Source organism: Elgaria multicarinata, chromosome 5, assembly GCF_023053635.1.
Source record: "Elgaria multicarinata webbii isolate HBS135686 ecotype San Diego chromosome 5, rElgMul1.1.pri, whole genome shotgun sequence".
Taxonomy (NCBI): domain Eukaryota; kingdom Metazoa; phylum Chordata; class Lepidosauria; order Squamata; family Anguidae; genus Elgaria; species Elgaria multicarinata.
The window spans coordinates 67,837,817-67,857,955 of record NC_086175.1 but is presented as its reverse complement, the minus strand read 5'-3'; the positions used below and the strand labels follow the sequence as shown (position 1 = coordinate 67,857,955).

The window sequence follows — 20,139 nt, the reverse complement described above, 5'->3', positions numbered from 1 at the left end:
TGTTCCTACTTGTGTGACTACATTATTCTGTTATAGCACAACGCCACCTGGAGGTTATATAGTGGGAAAGCATTATAGGAAAACTCTTTGTGCAGAGCTTGGATCTCAATTCTATGCCAAAACTGAAAGTAAATACAGTGGATAAACAGTTTTTGTAGGAAAACTCTTAGGACCACTTTTCATCTTACCTTTGCAGCATAGGAGCTGCTGCAGTCTGTCTCCTGCCTATGCTGCAAAGGTGCTGTAGTGTGGCATTAGATGGCCATGTTAGAAGCCCCAAGCCATGTGCAAGGAGTGTGGTCTTCCCAAGCAAAGGGAAATTGCTGGCATAGGGTAGGATTGCTCCCAAAGAGGAAATGCATCACCAAAACAGGGGACAAAAGAGGACAGCAATTTGCATAAAATACCCATATGCTAATTTATATGTACACATGCAAATTTAAAAAGAATTATTATGACGTAAATAGAAATACAGTATATCTCACCATAATGCAGAAGACCATGACCATGTGTGCTGTCCAGGTGCTAACTGGTGATGGGCAACAATTCTTACAGTTCTTTATTTTTAAACTAGAATTGCACAGGCCAGCCTTTCAAACAGAAGACATATTCAAGAAGAGGATGGTCCTCTAGCAGCCTTTCATATAGAGGACTGTGCTCTTTAAAAGAGGGCACATGGCCATTGTGTGATCCAGACCAAAAGCTATGCTGTAATGGTCCTCACACCACAAAGCTAACATCAGAAGGGCCCTTAGAATGGCAAAGAGCATTTCTCTTTCCTCAAAAAATGTGATGAGAAAGTTCTATCATAATTACTCGCTTGTCAACCTAATTGTCCACACACAAGGAAGTCGTTTCATGGGACAACATCAAAGAGATAAAGACAGCTTTTATTTATTCAAGTTGATATACACTGAAAGAACATTTTATCTCCCTCTTAGGAGATGAAGTTGAGAGCTTGAGTGATTGGCCTATCTGGACAGTAGAGCAAGGAAAGAGTAATTGGTATTGGAGAAATTCTGTTTAATTAATATGGTAGGAAGAAATTCTGGTTAAATATGGAAGGAAGGAAGGAATAGTCCACACACAAGGAAGTCGTTTCATGGGACAACATCAAAGAGATAAAGACAACTTTTATTTATTCAAGTTGATATACATTGAAAGAACATTTTATCTCCCTCTTAGGAGATGAAGTTGAGAGCTTGAGTGATTGGCCTATCTGGACAGTAGAGCAAGGAAAGAGTAATTGGTATTGGAGAAATTCTGGTTAATTAATATGGAAGGAAGAAATTCTGGTTAAATATGGAAGGAAGGAAGGAATAGTAGGGTAGAAAGTTCAGGATCAGGATTATGAATGGGAAAATAACTTGCCCCTCAATTCATCATAATAAACCAAGATTTTCTTCAAAGTCTAAACTCTCTGGGCATGTTGAGTAATTTAAGCAATCACACCCCAAGAGGTGCCAATAGTATAAAGATGTTCAATCAGCCAGGAAGCTGACAACTCACGTTTGACCCAGTGTATAATTATGCCTTATGACTTCTGCAAAGGAAGAAAAACAAGTGATCTATTTGTGGAATCAAAATAATTCCATGACCCATTATAGGGCTGGGGGGGGGGGGGAAGGTTCATTGTACCCACTGAAATTTAGGCCAGATCTACACCTTGTGTTAAATCATTACGAATGTGGAATTAAAAGCAGAAAATAACACTATGAAAGTGATATATAGAATGTGGATTGTGCCCCAACAGTTATCAGTGCACTTCAATACCACTATAAGGCAGTAATGTAGAACTAGCCTTTGTCTTGTATATATTCAAGACACAAAATTAAAGAAATGAAGAGGCTATGTGTTCCTGGTTGTTGTTTTTATGTTTTGTGCCTTCAGAAGGGATGAACAAAATTCAAGAAGTTGGTCCATGCTGATATCCTTCAGATGATATATTTATAGTAATTTCTAATCATTTTAAGGGTAATTTTTGCCTTGGTACTTAAAAGTGCAGTTTCCTATATATCACTCAGTTTGTATTTGAAAAGAGTTTGGAAGGAAACCTAATTAGTATTTTCCTAGATGGAAACCCACTAGCAGACCTGGTGATCCTGTGAAATTTTAATGCCTAGAGAGCTTCCCTAATTATGTCTCCAAGGCAATCCCATGATATAGTACTAAATTATTTAATAGAGGCCAGACATTGATTGCTGTTCTTGAATGGGAAAAGGTTCATGGTGACCGCCTGGGCCATTTCACCTGTATGTCAGACAAGGGCAGAAATATTCATCATGATGTTATTACATTACATTGTATTAGGCAGCGCCTCACTAATTTTTACATTACCAATAATGGCAGATAGTGATCATCACAGTGGACAAATGGTTTGCAACCCTTCTGGCTTTCCGGATATTGCAAATGTGCCCCGTGGTAGAATAGATGGACTCACATTTGAACTGGTCACTCACTTATTTTTGTATTGTATGAACAGGCCTGTGACTGAACACTGACTGATTATAAGGAATATAAAAGCCCAGTCTTGTGCATTAAAGAAGAACTAGAGGTCTAAAGATGTGTTCAATTCAAAATGTGTCCATCATTCATCCCACCCAATCCCCAATCCCACTTCTTAGCACTTGTTTTCCCCTTAGGGGAAAAAGTGTTGCTCCTTTGTTATGATAAGAAGCCACAAGGGTCAGCATTTCCATCTGTGCTTTCAGGGTCTGGACTCCTCTGTCTATCAGCTCTGTCATCCAAGCTTGTCTTGCCTGTTCACTTTCTTCTTGCCAATAATACACAACAACTCCTGTTCCTTGGCCCTATGCAACAGTTCACCTCATCCTATCCTATCCTACTTTGTTCAGTGCTGTGTCTCTACTGGTCAGTGTTTCTCAGCTCACAAACTGCATTGTTCAAGTTTTTCAGCCACTCTGTCAGTCAGCCTTCCTAACATTCCTATCTATCTCTTCCTAATAGTATAAACCAGGGATGTAGAACCTCCAGCCTGCAGACCTAATCTGGCCCATGGGACACCCCAATCCAGATTGCCATTCTCTAGGGGTTCCTGCAGGGTGTGGGGCTTAAGCTCCAAGCCCCGGATCCTGGAGAAATCCCCTCAGTGGGTAACCCCACTGCCATCTCCGATCTCAGATTGAAGATAGCAGCGGGGATCCCATTCTTTGTGTGTCATTGCAGCAGAACCTCCACTGTTATCTCCAACCTCAGTTTGGAGATAACAGTGGGGATTCCATCCTTGTAGTGGAGCTTCCGCTATTATCTAAAATCTCAGATCAGAGTTAATAGTGGGGATACTGGGCGGTCTGTGCTTTCTCGATGCAGAGCTTCATGCCGCTTTCCATCATGAAGGAAGAAGAAGAAAAGAAGGGGTGATGTCAGAGACAGGTCCATGCCTCCTGAAGTCATCTAGTCTGTGAGGTGTGGAGTGGGGGGGCAATCTGCCCCCCACCCCAGAATAGTTCTGCGTCCCTGGTATAAGTCATTCCTGACCTTAAGCGCTGTGAGGATTCTTCAGTTGCCCCTCTTGCTTCACGTCTTTGCCACCTTGCCCCTGTTCCTCAAGCAGCACCTCCCCTTTCTTCACCTACCCTCCCTTCAGCTTCCTGTTTCTAAATCTAAATCCATTGCCTATGCTGCATATTCCCTCAGCAACATTCTCTCTAGACTTCATGCCACTCTTACCTCTTAGGGCCTATGCACACTCGTCACTCAGATAGATCTACACTACTGCTTTATAGCGGTATTGAAGTGCATTGATGACTGATGGAGGCACATCACACATTCCATATACTGCTTTCATTGTGCTATTTCCTGCTTTTTATTCCACATTTTCCAAAATACCGCAACAGATGTCGTTGTGTGTCCTACGAGATATAAATGCACAAGAGGGATATGGCGTAACCATGATGGGATTGTAATAATTTGACACAAGGTGTAGATCTAATCTCAGTCTGGCCCACAAAGCCACTTATCTCCTTAGGATCTGTGGGTGAGCTTTTAATCCCAGTCTGGCAACTTTCCTTTCTGACAGCTTTGTTTTCTGAGCAGCTGGAATGTTTGTGAATGTTCAGCCAGCTAATGTCAGAGCCTTCACTTTCATAAACACAATTCAATATAGATTAGGTTATGGTAGTTCTTGCTTTAGGCTGGATGGTAAAAGCTAAATATCACTCATGGCATGTAATAAACGAAATTCCAGCAAAGTTCAGCATATGGTGATATTAGCAAAGGATGTTTAGAGTGAGATAGAGGAACTTAGGCCCTTCCTAGACGAGGTCTTAGCGCGCCTTGAGACCCGGTTTTCCTGCTGTGCGTCCAGATGACGCACAGGGGAATCTGGGCCCAGGCCGCACTGAGGCCTCCTCCAACGTGCCATAAGCAAAGTCGCTTATGGCACGCTTTTTTCGCAGCCCCGGCTCAGGCCGGAGCTGCGAAACGTCTGGGAAGGTCCGTGGCTTTTTGCGGCTACTCGCTTACTCGCGAGTAGCCGCGAAAAGCTGCGGACCTGGCACAGCACTCATACGAGCGCTGTGCCCATCGGCCCAGGAGGGGGAGGAAGAGGGGGCAGGGGGAGGGATGGCAAGGGGGGATGGCAAGGGGGGAGGGCGGGTGAGAGAGCGCCGTGCGCCACTGCCCGAGCAAGCAGGCGAGCGGCGCTTGCCCGGGCAATGCCGCCCCATGCCAGGCCTTGCCCGGGCAAGCGCTGCTCGTCTGCTTGCTCGGGCGGCGGCGCGTGGCGCTCTCTCACCCACCCTCCCCCCTTGCCATCCCCCCTTGCCATCCTTCCCCCCCCCCCCCGTTTTAAAAAAACCCATTACCGTCTCCGGAGTCTTCGGGCCACACGCGGCCCCTTTAAAGTAAAAGAAAAATGCCGGACGCTGCAGGGCTTGCGTCGTCCCTGCGCATCCGGCGTGTGGAACCCTGGGCGGCGTGCGCTAACATTAGCGCGCCTTGGCCCCGCCTCCCTGCTGGGATAAGCCGGCAGGTCAAGCAAAGCCCAAAGTCTATGTTTTTCAGAATCGTAACAGTCAAAACATACATAACGGCAGCGACAGGTAGAGCATTTGTCTATGTAGATGTTCCACACATGACTCATCACATTTGAGAACATTTAGCATATGAACTCTGGTGTTACCATACTAGCAGGGCCCAGGCCACCAAGTGCTAGCATGGTAATGACACATGTGAATGAGCCAACAACACATGCTAAATGCATTTAAACATTATGGGATGTGGGTAAAAACGTTTGCATGATTGAGTACTTCAACCACAGCAGCCATCATATCTGTTTTGGCCTTAATTTTTTTTAATTTTATTTTTTACTGACACACCAAGACTAACACAATCAAGCTGTAGCTTAAAAAACCAAAACAAAATAAGGAGGAAATCCAATGTTTCAGGGGGAGGAGACAAATCAATGTCAACAATTGTTTGCTCATTGCCTCTCAGTCATTGTAATCCTCTGAAATTGCACTCTAGAGATCTGGGCAGGATCTACACTACTGCTTGAAAGTGCTTAAAGTGCTTTATAATAGTTTTGACTACTGTTGGGGCCCAGGAAACACTCCATATACAGTTGTCAAAACTGTTATAAAGCGCTTTAAAGCACTTTAAAGCAGTAGTGTAGATCTGGCCAGTTCAGACATGAGCATGCCATTCACCATATTTAATTTGCCTTTCCGTCAGTACAGCTGGAATAATAATTATTCATTGCATTCATTTGTTAAGACTTAAGGGTCATGCAGGATCTTGCATATTCATCTGATGAACCAATATTGGAATGTTCTGGCACTTACTGACTGTAACACTGGATGATGCCTTTGTAAAGTAGAGGACTCATCTCTGAGTATCTTTGAATTTTCTACTGTGAATAATGTAAAAACTCTGATGATGAGTGCTTCAGAGTTAATTAAAACCACTAACTGAAGTGCTTCTAATTTAATTCAAGTAATACGGGACTTTCTTTTCAATAACAAATGAACAAAATCCTGTCTCACTAGGAGGGGGTGTATATTAGAAAATGATCATAATGGTAAGAAGGAACTTACTAGGGATGTCCACTGTGGGGCAGTTTTCCTAGGTGTAGTTCACCCATGAATATTTATCAGACAATAGATGGACCAAATTCACATTGTTCCAAATTTTGCAGTGCAGTTCTCCAATTAAAAAAAAAACATACAAAAGTGTGTACCTTAGGGAAAGGTGTGCAAAAAAGAATGTGTAGGTTAATGAAAATATATGCATTATATTAGGAAAATGTCTTGCAAAATGTTTACATTAGGCAAAATTGTGTATTGAAATGCATGTAGCAGGAGCAATCTGCACACACAAAAAGTGTATGAATTTTCATGTAAACAATTTTCCCCAAAACATTCTGTGTTTGGGACAAACTGAACTTAAGCCTGGAAAAAATGAGAGACAAGTGGAAATTGACAGATTGTCTATCCAAATTTACACACACACACAAACACACACACACACGGCCATAACGGCCACACACCTGTTGTCAAATACCAAACCAGAACTTCCATATTGCCTTGCATCACCTTCAACACAGTTCACACATTCAATTACAAGTGATGGGATATTAAGTGGTGAACATGAATCACCCCTTGAAATATACCACTGTGGCATTCCCTTCCATAATATAGGTATAGGTGTTCGATTTCTATGAATTAGACTGTCATTGTGAATTGCCTTAAGTCAATGTATTTTATAAAAGGAGTGTTAAGAGCTCAGGATATTAAAGTGATGAGATCTGATTGTTAAACTATCTTCCTTAAGACTTCTGTGTGGGGCAAAAGTAGACCTCCCTGCCTTTCCCTATCTAAGGATGGTGTAATCTAGGTGCTTGTGAAAGGGAACAAAGGATAGGCTGCCATTTTCTCTTCACTGCCCTCCTCCTTATGTACCTACAAAATATTTCACTGAAGCCACAAATCTGTGTAAACACAACGTGCACCAGCTGCATTCTTACCTGGCTGAGAGAAATTACATCTTTTCAATGCTCTCTTAAGCCTTGTTCATTTTCATTTCTGTTCTGGAAATGATTGTATTAAAATGTTATTTGCTAGCTTCTTGTTCGTGAATAAAATATGTGAGGCTGCTGCTCCATTCAGATTTAATTAGCGGCAAAGTAAGTTATTATTATATTAGACTGCGTCCAATTTTGTGGCATTTCTTTTATGGCAGTAATACAGTGATTCATGGGTGTAAGAGTTAAATACTGTGATTTATTCTAGTTCCTGACCCGCTCTACAAAAATAAATGGCAGCTTCCATTGGCATAGCTAGGAGTATAACATCTTAAATGGATTTTAAATGTCTAGATTAAATTGCTTCCATTTTTCTTTTTTCAAGCTTCTCTTTGCAGTTCTATTCTAATTAGAGCAAAAATATGAACTTCTTTTCCTTCAGTTTAAAATGATCTAAGGTGTCATCCTCCTTCTTGGATTTTCTCAGAAGGCTTCCATGAATTTTGGTATGCCTTGCTAGCCAACCCCAATATTTGTGTTTCCATGCAGGATTAGGGCCAATGCCCTGTTTCTTTTCCCTTCTCCAAGTGTAGACTGGTGTAGCAATGGAGGCTGGTGGTTCCAACATCAGTGGGGTGGTGAATCTGCTCCAGGTTTCAGTCAGAACTCCACGGAAACTGTGTAAGGTGCTTCACAGCACATTCCAGAGCAGATTCATTGCCTACTGACATGGGAGCCACCAGCCTCCACTCATGTGAGGCAGGCATCATTCCTGCAATCAGCCCTTCAGTCCTACCCCATAGAAAAGTCTACAGTCCCAATCCAATAGTCTGTAGCCCTGTTTCCCTTTGGAATGATTGCCCAGGCTGGAAGTGAGAGCAGCCTATAGAAAACAGTGGAGATATCTAGATCTTTCATGTAGGTGTGCCAGGGCAACTGCATGTCCACCCAGAAACAAAAGGCAATCATGAAGACAGGAGTTCATGCTGTTTCTAATTCAGGTCTTGTTTCATGTGAAATATATATTTTGGACAAGCTGAAAATTCAGTCTTTGCACAGCCTTCAAAGGCAGCTTAGGGACTATCCATGCATGAATCTCTGTAGGCAAGTTGCTGTCTCTAGGAGCAGAACTAGCTGGCAAACCCACTGAAACTGATAAGATGTTTTGGCCTCGACCGCTATGTGTGAATCAATAAGCAATGCTAGGTCTGGCACTCCCCTTTTAGGGGGAGGGTAGCCCCACTCAAAACAGAGGAAATGCCAGTTCACAAATGAGTTAGATCCCTTGCATCTCTTTCTCACCTGCCTGTATTGAGTTTCAGTTTATTTGCCCTCATTCAGTCCATAGGGGAAAGTCCCTCAAATCTCTGGGGGCAACCCCACACCTCGGCCATTTCATGTAGATGTTTAAAAGCCTGGGAGACAAGTCTGAACTCTTGAAGAAGCACAGAGTACATCCCACGGGGCAGAGCAACAGATATGCCCCCCACGCAATACTACTTTCTTGGACCTTCTTACAGGTAGAGGCAGAAGAGCCAGCACATCACTCCCAACTCAGCCATAACAGATGGTACTGAGAGCTATTGAACAGTCCAAGAGAATCAATAGTATTATACGTCCCCTGCCTATCTCTTGACAGAGTTCATCCACAAGGATAACCAAGGCAGTTTCCATTCCAGAAACTATGGCAAACTGATAGGGTTCTTGCAAGGTGATCCAAGAATTTTCTTCTTTATTAGAGTAGAAACCATTATCCCAAAGTGTCCAGTCTGACTTTGCCAATACTGCATCACATTAAAGGCAGACTCAATTTATTTTTACTCTGTCCCATAATTTTGCAGTGGGGTTAATGCTTTCTAAAAGCTCCATCACACCAGAGGTTAACACGCTCCCTACCTTCTTGCTTTCGTTACTCAGTTACTTCCTCTTCTCAAAAGAGGAAGTACACAATGAGCAGGAGTCCACTGCTCTAATGGCGCTGCTTCTCCTGCACACAGCAGGAGAGAACAGCAATTCCGACTTTAAAAACACATCGGACTTAATGAGGGCTTTTTTTGTTGCACAAGGAAGGTCAGAAGGGGCGAAAGGCGCGCGGGAGGCAGACAATGTCATGTGAGGGGCCTGAGCAAACTCCGTGAGTGCCCAGTAATGAGTGTGCAATAAAACACTCGTCAGATGGAGCTTTAAGTCTGTCCTTTCATTTGAATTCAATCTCTTCAGATTTTATTAGTTTACAATTTTAAAAATCTACTTTTTATGTCCTATATTGAGATGGTCTTTCTAAATTTTCTGGGTAAATTGTGAAACAGCTGCACATTTTAAATAAATATGCTCTGTACCTTTCATCCAAGATTATTGTTGAAGACACTAAATAAAATGAGACATAACCCTGACCTATAAAATCTCTCCTATCAAGTGATTCATATTGTGATCAGTTTATTAACGTTTTAAATCAGATTATCATGCTTATGTTGTAGTTAATTTGAATTAATTTGTCAATTTAACCAGACGCTTTATCAAATGCTTATTAAAAACTGAATATTATACACAAGCAGCCTAATGCACAATCCAATTAAGTCAAAAATAGAAGGCAATTTAGGCAGCATCGATGGAAACAAGGAGGCAACCCTTTCCCAAAGCTTTTTACACATTTTTTTTATGGATTGTAGCTACCATACCATGTCCTTGATATGCATTTCTGAAATATTCTAAGCCAGACCACAACTCCCTTAATCCCTGGCCATGCTAGCTGGGACTGATGGGAGTTGTAGTCCAAAATATCTGGAGGGCACCAGGTTGCCTACATAAGTTATAAATTAACAAAATTAGGATGCCAGCAAAGTTCATTGAGCTAAACAAGGTGCAGGTGTTTCAAAAGAGAGGTGAGCATTATGAAACCTTGATTCCCCCACTCCTGCTCTGATTAAAACTGAAGCTGGAGAAGGATTCCTGGCTCACCCACCCAAGCCCCCTTCTCCCCCTGTGTTTACCAGCAGCAGTGTCACAGCTATTTTCACCAGAATCTACACAGCATAGCAGCACCAGTTGCTGGACAATGGTGGGGAGATAGACCAACCTCTCTCCTTCACCCTCACTGTTAGCAGAGTACTGCTGCCAGTCAGTGTTGTTTAAAAGGAAGGTTTGGGGGACTGAGGGGGAGGGAGGGGGTTGGATGCTAATAGGGGGAGCCAAATTAGGATTCTCTTAGAAATGAACCAGGCCGTTTCCTGTCATCTTGGGAAATGGCTCAGCTTATTTCTGTGATATGAGTCGGAAGGAAGACCATCCAAAGACGGCCTCTGTGATGTGGAAACAGGACAGGTGAGGAATAACAGAGCAATGCCCGTCACCCTCAGCCTTCTCCCCTGTCTTGTTGTAGCTCCAAATGCTGCAGCAGCCACCCTGCTCACTCAGGCAGTCGGCCAAGCTGTACTTAACGCTGGACAACAACTCTCTACATGCACAATTCAGATACAAGATCTTGTTGGCATCAGTTTGGACAGGAGATTAGTTTTAAAACTGGACTTTAAAATATATGTTGTTTATGTTCATTTGAAGGATCTGTGCTGGTAGGGATCTTCCACAATGATTCACCTCTGTTACAAGACACTCTCAGGGTAAACATTGGAATTGAGTGTTCTTCTTTCTGCTTTGCAGGGCAAGTCTTATCCCTTCAAAGGCCCTTTCCCTCCGATGTGGAATCCCATTGCCTATTTGGATTACAACAATCTGTGGAGGACAATGGATGAAATGGGGAAGGAGGTATGACCTGTAGATGCTCTGGTTTATTTAAGGTGCCACAGTTGTTCGGATTGGTGGTGTTTATCAGAAGAGCAGTGTTTGGATTTGAGATTCAGTTCCCCTGGGCAGGACTGGACCCATAAACCTCCATTCTGTTCCAGAATGAAGGACTTCCCCTCTCTCTCTCTCTCTCTACACACACACACACACACACACACTCATATACATACACACACATTTATATCCTGCCTTTTTTCCTTCAAGGAACCCAAGGCAGCATATATAATCCTCCTCCTCTTCCGCTCTATCTTATCCTCACAACAACAACCCTGTGAGGTGGATTTTGCTGAGAGACCCTGACTGGCCCAAAGTCACCCAGTGAGCTTTCATGGCTAAGTGGAGACTAGAACCCAGATCTCCCAACTCCACTCTGACCACTGCACCATGCTGGCCCTTCACACTCCAATATCCATTTGGCCCCTTTCTTCTTAACCCCGTTCTTCACTGTGGGGTTGGATCTTTCCACTGGCTCCAGGAGCAAGAAAGGTGGCCTAATATCTCACAGAGTAACAATCATGTGACTGAGTATTGGGCCTTTTCCTTTGAATTGAATCAATGACAAGACAAAGGCTACAATCTTCTGCAAATATAACTTTGGATATGCCCTACTGAACTCCAGAGGACTTACTTCCAAGTAGATGCCTAGGTTATAAGTAGCATAAGAACATGAGAACATAAAATTTACGTATGTGTATAAATCCATGAGTTTGGATTTTATTTTGTCCACTGCTCCGAAATCCTGAATGGGGAGTGGAATATAAATATTGTAAATAAAATAAATGAGTTTTGAGTATGTCCTACTGAACTCCAGAGGACTTACTTCCAAGTAGATGCATAGTAGCATAAGAATTGCCCTCTAACAAATCCATGAGTCTTTTTAAATTTGAGAGCTCCTGCAGATAAAGACAGATCTGGGAGACATCTGTAATAAACTTACTGGCTCATCTGAGACACCAAAACATAGTTAGTTTAGAACCCAAAGCATGGTTTGGACTGCCACATGTAAAGGAAAGCCATAGTTTTGAGCTGATTGTCTACTTTCAGGTTCCATCCACTCATCACTCCCATTTTTATGGAACTGCAGAGGATTCTGGAGGTGGAGCTGTAGCTATGGTTTAGATATTTTCTCATAGTTAGCACAAACCCTAGTTTGCAAATGCACTCCAAAACAGTTTCTGATTCTGGTTTCCTGTCCAGCTGCAAAATATGCTTTGCAAATTCCGACATCATTCAAAACCATAACTAAATCTCACAAACCATGGCCTGAATTGTACTATTTTGTGCCTTGGCTCCTTAGGCAAGTCACTACTATATCCATTTTGAAATCCTGATCTTCAAAATGGATATAGTAGCATCTTATAGCGCAATCTGATACATGTCTACTCAGAGGTAAGTCCCATGATTCCAAACTAGGGTGGGCAACTTGTGGCCCTCCAAAATTTTTGGCTAGGAACACCATATGAAAAGGAGGACAGGGCTCCTGTATCTTTAACAGTTGTATAGAAAAGGGAATTTCAGCAGGTGTCATTTGTATGCATGCAGCACCTGGTGAAATTCCCTCTTCATCATAACAGTTAAAGCTGCAGGAGTCCTGCCCTCTTGACCAGATACATGTGCTCACATGGGGGGGTGGGAATTGGACTCAATGAAAAGAGTGGTTGATTCCTTAAAATGTAAAAAGTAGAATCTTCTTTAGTTCTGGAAGTCTGTGGCTTCTTTCTTGAGATGTGACTCCTTTTCTCTCTTAGATTCCTAATGAAGCTCCATGGAAGGCACCACATGCAGAGGAGTGGGACAAAATGACTATGCAAGAATTGTTAGACCAAGTGTGCTGGACAAAGTGAGAAATGGTTTCATATATTCCATATCTATAAGATAGATATCAATATTGTCTAGGGCAAACACCACAATCCTAAGTAGAGAAGTGTATCTATTACAATGAATGGGGCTTTTGATTACTTTCTGTTCCCTGTGGGGCGATACAATAAAATGATCTGCAGTTAGAAATGTGGTTATATCCATCTGTAAAATACAGGCTTTTATCGTATATGGGATGTGACAACACTCTTTAAAGGTGCCAAAAGAGCCTTAACTGCTAGTTCTGTAATACTTAAGCCAACTTTACCCTGATCTGGTGCCAGTCCTGTCCTTTGGCCACACTGGCTAGGGCTGATGGAAGTTGAAGTACACACTGAAGGGCAGCAAATTGGGGAAGGCTGATTTAAGCCATGTAATCGTTTTTCTATTTCAAGGTGACTTTAAGCCAAAGGTCAGCACAAAAACCATGTTTGCGTATGGGATCATTGTCTAAGAGGTTGTCACAGTACCAATTGAGCAAGCCTTATCTTGATGTTTGCTGGCCTCCTACCAATGGGATACGGTCCCATAGTTTGCCAACTGCAAGGAGAGGTTCCTAGTGGTAACTGTACAAATATCTCCTCATGGTGAAAGAATGTGAACGAATCCATGCCAACAATGCCACAGAAATTGAAATCAGGAACCACTAGGACGGTGTGCTGCAGTTATTTCTACTCTACCAATGTGTGCTAACGTGCCTCAAGGCAACTTACAACTAAATAGCTACAACAATATTAGTTGCCTTGGAGTATTATATTATATTCCCTAAAATATGGGAAATAAATGCATATGGAAAACATAAATTAATTAAAGGACAAGAAATCGGAGTGGGGGAATGTCAGTAGTGGAAAAAACATAACCCCAAATACAGCAGCCCTGAGATCCATAAATGCCCTCGGAAATAAAACTGTTATTACTTGCCATCAGAAAGCTAGCAACAAGTACATAGACCATACTTCCCCTATGGGATAGCTCCAAGGCTTTAATACCACTGTGGAAAAGGTCCTATCCCAGATAACCACCCACCCACCCTTCGCATGGAGCTTAAATAGAAGAGCACCTGAAGAAGAGTAGGTGTAGGTAGGATTGGGAGAAAGTGGTCCTTTAGGTACCCTGGGTGTAGGCCATTTATGATTTTAATGCAGGGTTGGATAACCCGAGGCTCTCAGTCTAATTTCAAAAGCCTTCTGCAAGCAATCCGTTCAGACATCTGGGAAGTGGGATCTGTCCCTTCTCTTGGGAATTTCCTGGCAGAGAGAGGAGGGGTGGTCCTGCCTACTTGAAACTGGATGCAGGAAATCTGGCAGCCACTGCAGCTATTTTAGAATTGGGATGATATGCTCTTTCTGTGGCCTGCTGCAGTCAATCTGGAAGCTACATTTGCTACCAGCTGTAGTTCCTGCGAACTCTTCAGTGGTAGCCCCACTTACAGAAATTGAAGCTGGCTGTAAGACATGAATAACTGTGGTTAGGCCTTTTTGAGTGTTTGCATTTGTATGTCCAGCATTTAACATTTGTTTTTGCAACTAGCATGCTGACGCTAACGATCAAGCAGCCAGGGTTGCGTGACCTTCTAAATGTCGGCTTCTGAAGAGAAAGAGCAACAGAAACATTCCACTGGCAAAGCTTTGTGGAAAGTTGTGCAGGAACCCCTATGCACTACCTCCCAAATCAGGGTCAAAGTCAGGGCGGCTGGACGATATCCAGGTAGAGGCAGTCCTGCCAAGCACACGCTGGGCAGTCCACCTGCGCTAAACACAGGGCGTTAACACAGTGGATGCCAGCACAAGCCTGGACACTGCTGCTTCGGGAATGGGACAAGTCAATGGAATTCCCTCCAGCTGCCTGGAAGCACTCATTTTGAGCTAGTCTAAAGGTGCACTAGCAAGCGCTAGCCCCCGTGTTTCTGCTACCATCACAGCAGCATCGGATAAAGTTCCTAGAAAGCCCCACATGTGACTCAAAGGAAGTTTCAGGACTTTAGATCTGGGTGTACATTCACAGTATTCCTCTGCTTTGGAATTTGGTCTAGAGCAGTGGTCTTCAGCTGGTGGATTGCAACCCAAAAGTGGGTCATGCAATCAGTCCAGATGCATCACAACATAGCTATTGCCGCCATGTCGGGTAATTGTGAAATTGGGACCCATGTTGCAGTTTGGGAGTCCAAGGTGGGTCTCAGGTCTGGACTAGTTGAAGTCCACTGGTCTGGAGCAACCTTCCCCAACCTGGCACCCTCTGGATAAGTTGGACTACACATCCCATCTTCTATAGCCTGCATGGCCAATGGATGTGTTGGCTAAGGATGATGGAAGTGGTAGTCCAATCCATCCAAAGGACACTAGGTTGGGGGATGCTGGTCTACATAGAATGAGTTGACCCTATCTCAGATTAAGCGCTGGCAAAGGCTTTCAAATGACTAGAGCTCCATGTCTCTTTCTGTCTCTCCATTTGGAAATCACCCGCTGTGCATGTTTCATGTACTTTTTAATTGGACTTTGTCATCAATGTTTATGTTGTGGGTGCGTGGGTGTTTTTGGAGTGGCTTTTTTGCCCTAGGATGCAATGGAACAGAAAGGTAAATCTCCATTTTCTCTACAATTCTACTAACAAATAGAACAAATTGGCCTTTGTCAGGTATTGCATACCTGAATGTTGTCTTGTGTGGCTGAAAATGCATGATGTCTTGGATTCCTACTAGTCAGATTTGGCAAGCTGAAATGCAGAAGAATTGTGTCAGAAAGCTGTTTAGATTCAATGATTTCATGTAAACTATGCCTATTTCAAATGATTAATCATTCAAGGGCCACACAGTGAAAGAGATCAATTTCCCTGTATAGTTCATTAGAAAGGCAGGGAGTCAAAACCTTCCAGAGGCACAGAGTCCCTGCACTCTCTAGCATTGTATTAATGCTTTTGGTTGATTGAAGAGAGCCCCTTATTAAGGACATGAACCACTGAGCTGCATGGCATGTGCAATGAGCTCAGGGTGCTTTTGTGACCCCGCTTCTGAAATATTCAATAGGCCAATTTGAAAACTTGGGGGAGGTTTGGTAGGATTTCCCAACACAGCACAAGGAGCTGTGATTGGACAAAACCAGGACAGCTCCAATATGGCTGCAGGTTTAGTTGTGCATGGCTTAAGGGGCTTTTTGGATCCTGCCCTATATTTCCCTCCCAAATGGTTCTAATGGAGAGCGTTCCTAGTCTCCTTTTAATTTCTCAAAGACAAATAATACTAAATGTTATCAAAATACAGAAAGGGGAATCTTTTTTACTCTAGTTCATTGCTTTCATCTCTAGTTGCCTTTTAGCAAAACATGGATCTGTGTGCCACACAAATTGTTTCCTTCACTTACCAAATAGCAGCGAAAGAAGTAGAGGCAGGCAAATCAGCAAAACCTGAGCCTCATCCAAGTTCTATGAATTCCATCTTGAAACTTGTTCTGACTCATGACATATAAGATGGTGAGCAGGATCCAGTACTGCTACTGCATTCCCATTGGTTCCGTTGCACTTGTGGGATCCGCTGCTTGCACAACAGGAACTAATGCTTCTGACAGTAATCCCGGAAAATGAGTGGGAACACTCATTTCTGGAAATGGGCAGGTGAGTGGAGTGCCCTTCTGCAAGCTGCACTGGCCTGCAGGATGGAGGATAAGGCTATCAATGGCTCTATGCTACCTCCAGTAACAGAGGCAGTGTGCCTATGTACACTAGTTGCTGGGGATCATAGGCCGGAGGGTGCTGTTGGACTTGTGGGTTTCCTGTGGGTAGCTTGTTGGCCACTGTGTGAAGAGAATGCTGGAGTAAGTGGACCCTTTGTCTGAACCAGCAGGGCTCTTCTTATGTTCTTATGACCTGCCCTGTTCCAGAAATGAGCATTTCACTCATTTCCAATTGTTGCAGGAACTGCTAGCTTTCCATTGTACTAGATGTGGGTCTCACCAGCAGGCAGGCAGCATGGAGTCCTGCACTTTTTTAATGATTTGGACAAAGAGCCGTGTGCACTTCAGTGCACACTGAAAAGTATGCTTTCCCCCTCCCATTGATTAAAGCATGGTTGTGCACATCTTTCCAAAATATGCATTTTTCCACGCATATTTTTCAAATATTTTTCTTTGAATTGCAAAAGCATCGCAAGCTCAGAAATTTATGGACTTTGTGTTCAAGTTTGGGAAGTGTGAACTGGGTAAATTCTGGTCTAAAATGAATTGAAACAAATTTCTCATACATCTCTAGAAAGAGGTTTGTTATTCTGGGCTATTTTTTTTATCATTTATTGGCAGGATTAAGGCACCTCAAGCAGGTGATGAACAGCAATTGAGTTACATGACTGCCAAACCATATAATCCATACTGCATATAGTTGCAGTCTTGGTTTCTCAGTGGTTGACCATTTAGAAATATTACTCTACTGTCATAACATGCATGAAAAATGATCAAAATGTCAGGTCTCCCCAGAGGCCAACTCCATCCTTAAGCATAGTGTGCTCTTTCAGCTAGCAACAAACGGAAGATGTTGGTTTCTGGAAATAATTAAAAAACAAGAAAAATGCCTAAATGGACTTTTCCCTTTTGTTTTCACTTGTTTGATGTGTAATTGGCTCCTTCAATTTACAAGACAATTAAGATTAAGGGATCTTTAAAAACTAGCCTGTTTTCAATATAAGGATAATTTTCTGGATGGCACATAGAATGGCAAATGAAATGTTAAAAGGGACATTTCAGTTAAAGCTAGGCCTCTTTAACTGAAATCCACCAGATTTCTGCATACTGAGCATTTATGTGAGCCTGTGTATGCATGCGCATGTGTAAAATATACTAGCACAGGCACCGAGGAGCTACTGGAAACTTTAAATTTGACCCTGGCAACTGACATGCCATTTGCTGACGACAATGACTTTGGGGACCTTTCTGTTTAGTCAAAATGGTTCCCAGGGTGGTTCACAAACAAAATATAAAAATAATAATAAATCACTGCAATAAAACATCACAATAAAAATACAGCTCGTAAAAGCAGCATTAAAATAAGCTCCGTCTAAACTTAGAAGGATGTATGTGGACTTGTTATGGGTCAGACCCAGTCATCTCCCTTTCTTACATTTTCCCCCATGCAATTCCTTCCTTTGATACCCCTTCTCTCTTTATAGTTATACTTTAATTATATATTTACACTATAAACCAATAGTGTTATAGAAATGTCCCAAACTAAATTTTCAGCAGCATTAGAAGAGCCATGTTGGATCAAACCAAATGCTGCTCTAGTCTAGCAGATGCCCCTGGGAAGCCCACAAGTAGAACATCAGCACAATAGCAACGTCTTGCTTGTATCCCCCAGCCACTGGTATTGAGCGGCCTGCTGCCTCCCATACTGGAGGGAATGTATAGCCCTCATGACTAGTAGCCATGGATAGCCTTCCTCTCCATAAAAAATTGTGTCCCAGGTGCCAGTCCCAATTTTTAAGTTTCTACTGGCTGCTGAGTGCCTCTGTGTGTGTGTGTGTGTGTGTGTGTACGCACATACACATTCACACATACACACACTTCTACAATTTTCTGATTTTCCTCACTGGCCCCTGTCTTTTACCTCCATTTCTCGTCTCATTTCCAGTCAATCTGTGCCTTCAAAGCCTCCAAGTTGAGAAATAGTTAGTGAAGGGCTTAACTGGAAGGTAGACTTGAACCCTGGCAGCACTTCTCAGTTTAACGCCTAGAAGGAAGAGGTAGTGGAGAGATCAGATTTCACTAGCAAGAACAGGATCCTTTCTATCTCCCTTCCACCAAGAGCCCCCCCCTCTCTCACACACACATACACAGAGACACACTTTTTGTTAAACGTCTTTCCCTAACAAAGAAGAGAATGTCAGGAATCTTTTTTTTTTTGGGGGGGGGGGAATACACTATCACCACTACACTAGCTCTGAGTTCTTTAGTAGAAAGACAATTAGGCACAAGTGAAGCATGACACCTGGGCCATTCAGTTTCAAAAGAAGAGAAGAGGAACTTGCACACGAACATTTCAAAGTCCCATGAAGACCAGGAGTCTTGCTGTAGAATGTATGTTTTTCTCAGATATTTTGATAACCTCTCTCAGTGGTAATGATGGGGGACAAGCCGTTTCACTGACTGCAAGATAAATTGCTACTTTTCACTGTAACTAGAGATGAAGGTTCCGAGGATCATGGTTTTTCTATCTTCTAGAGATTAAAGTAGGACAAATAACATCATCTGACTTAAGGTTATTTCCCTATTTGTTTTGCACGCAGTGCTGCCAAGCGGTTTGCCACTCTGTTTGTGAACGTTGATGTTACCTCTGAGCCACATGAGGTCTCTGCCCTCTGGTTCCTGTGGTACATTAAACAGTGTGGAGGGACAGCCAGGATATTTTCCACAACCAATGGAGGCCAGGTATTGTAAGCCATCAGTTTTTTCTGGTCCTTTCTGTGCTTGACCATCATCGCAATAATTTCTCAGTTCTCAGGAAACACAGAACAGAATCTTCTCACAGTGCACCAGATGGCAATTTAATGCATTTAAAATTGAACAAATGTTATTGGTACCATTTGCTGAAGACTGCTGTGCACCCATCCAGACAGTAACTGAAGATCTGCATTCACCATCTTCATATCCTAAGAATGTCTCTGTGCCTGACACACAGCCCAGAAGCCCTCATGGGCTGAATGTGGTCCCAGCTGCTGGAAAGAAAACATGTTAATTTTTTTAAAAAAATGGGAAGGGTAAGGCACCTTGATGAGCATCAAATATGGTTTTGGGGGATCCGTTGGTCCCCAATAGCGCTCTATTGCCTACCCTAGATGGTATCAGAAGTCATTAAGAGATCAAGGACTCTCCACTGGGTCACGCTCCCCCATCTCTCTCTCGACAGACATCATCTGTCAAGCACCCAAACCAGACCTGGGCCTTAGCTAGATCTAAGGTTTATCCCAGGATCATCCCGGGGTCATCCCTCTTCATGTAAATGACACACAGGATATCCCAGAATCAGGCAGGGACAACCCTGGGACGATCCCGGGATAAACCTTAGGTCTAGCTAAGGCCCTGAAGTCTTTGCTGAGCAAGATAATGGAGATGCCTAAAACCAAACTGAACCAAAGAGCTTATGTATGCAAACTTTGTGCTTCACCAGTGAACTCTGAGAGCTAGCCATTGGCTTGATACTTTGCCTCACTTGTTTCTCACAGCTATGCCACCAGAAGCTACTCAATACACAAGTGTTACTCTGCAGGCATATGTAATATATATCACAGCAAAATTATAGTCATTCAGGGCGCAATCCTATGCGTGTTTAGACAGAAATAAATCCTAGAACTCACAGTATAGCTGGCTGGGACATGCTGGGCGTTGTAAGACTTATTTCTGTCTAAACACGCATAGGATTATGCCCTAAGCTACACTCTCTAAAGTGATGCCTTGGAATCATTCCCTCAGACAATGTATGGAAGGAAGTGTATATGGTATTTGGAAGTTGTATTTCAATAT

At 42.9% G+C, this 20,139-nt stretch overlaps 1 protein-coding gene across 1 annotated transcript in view; it reads left to right on the top strand.

The window, feature by feature from the left end:
* Positions 1 to 20,139, top strand: part of LOC134398909 (amine oxidase [flavin-containing] B-like) — a 59,182-nt gene that overhangs the window by 25,621 nt on the left and 13,422 nt on the right. Inside the window, exons 4-6 of the mRNA XM_063126553.1 lie at positions 10,640 to 10,744; positions 12,532 to 12,623; positions 18,906 to 19,047. Of these exons, the coding sequence (XP_062982623.1) occupies positions 10,640 to 10,744; positions 12,532 to 12,623; positions 18,906 to 19,047 (339 nt within the window). The remainder of the gene's footprint in view (positions 1 to 10,639; positions 10,745 to 12,531; positions 12,624 to 18,905; positions 19,048 to 20,139) is intronic.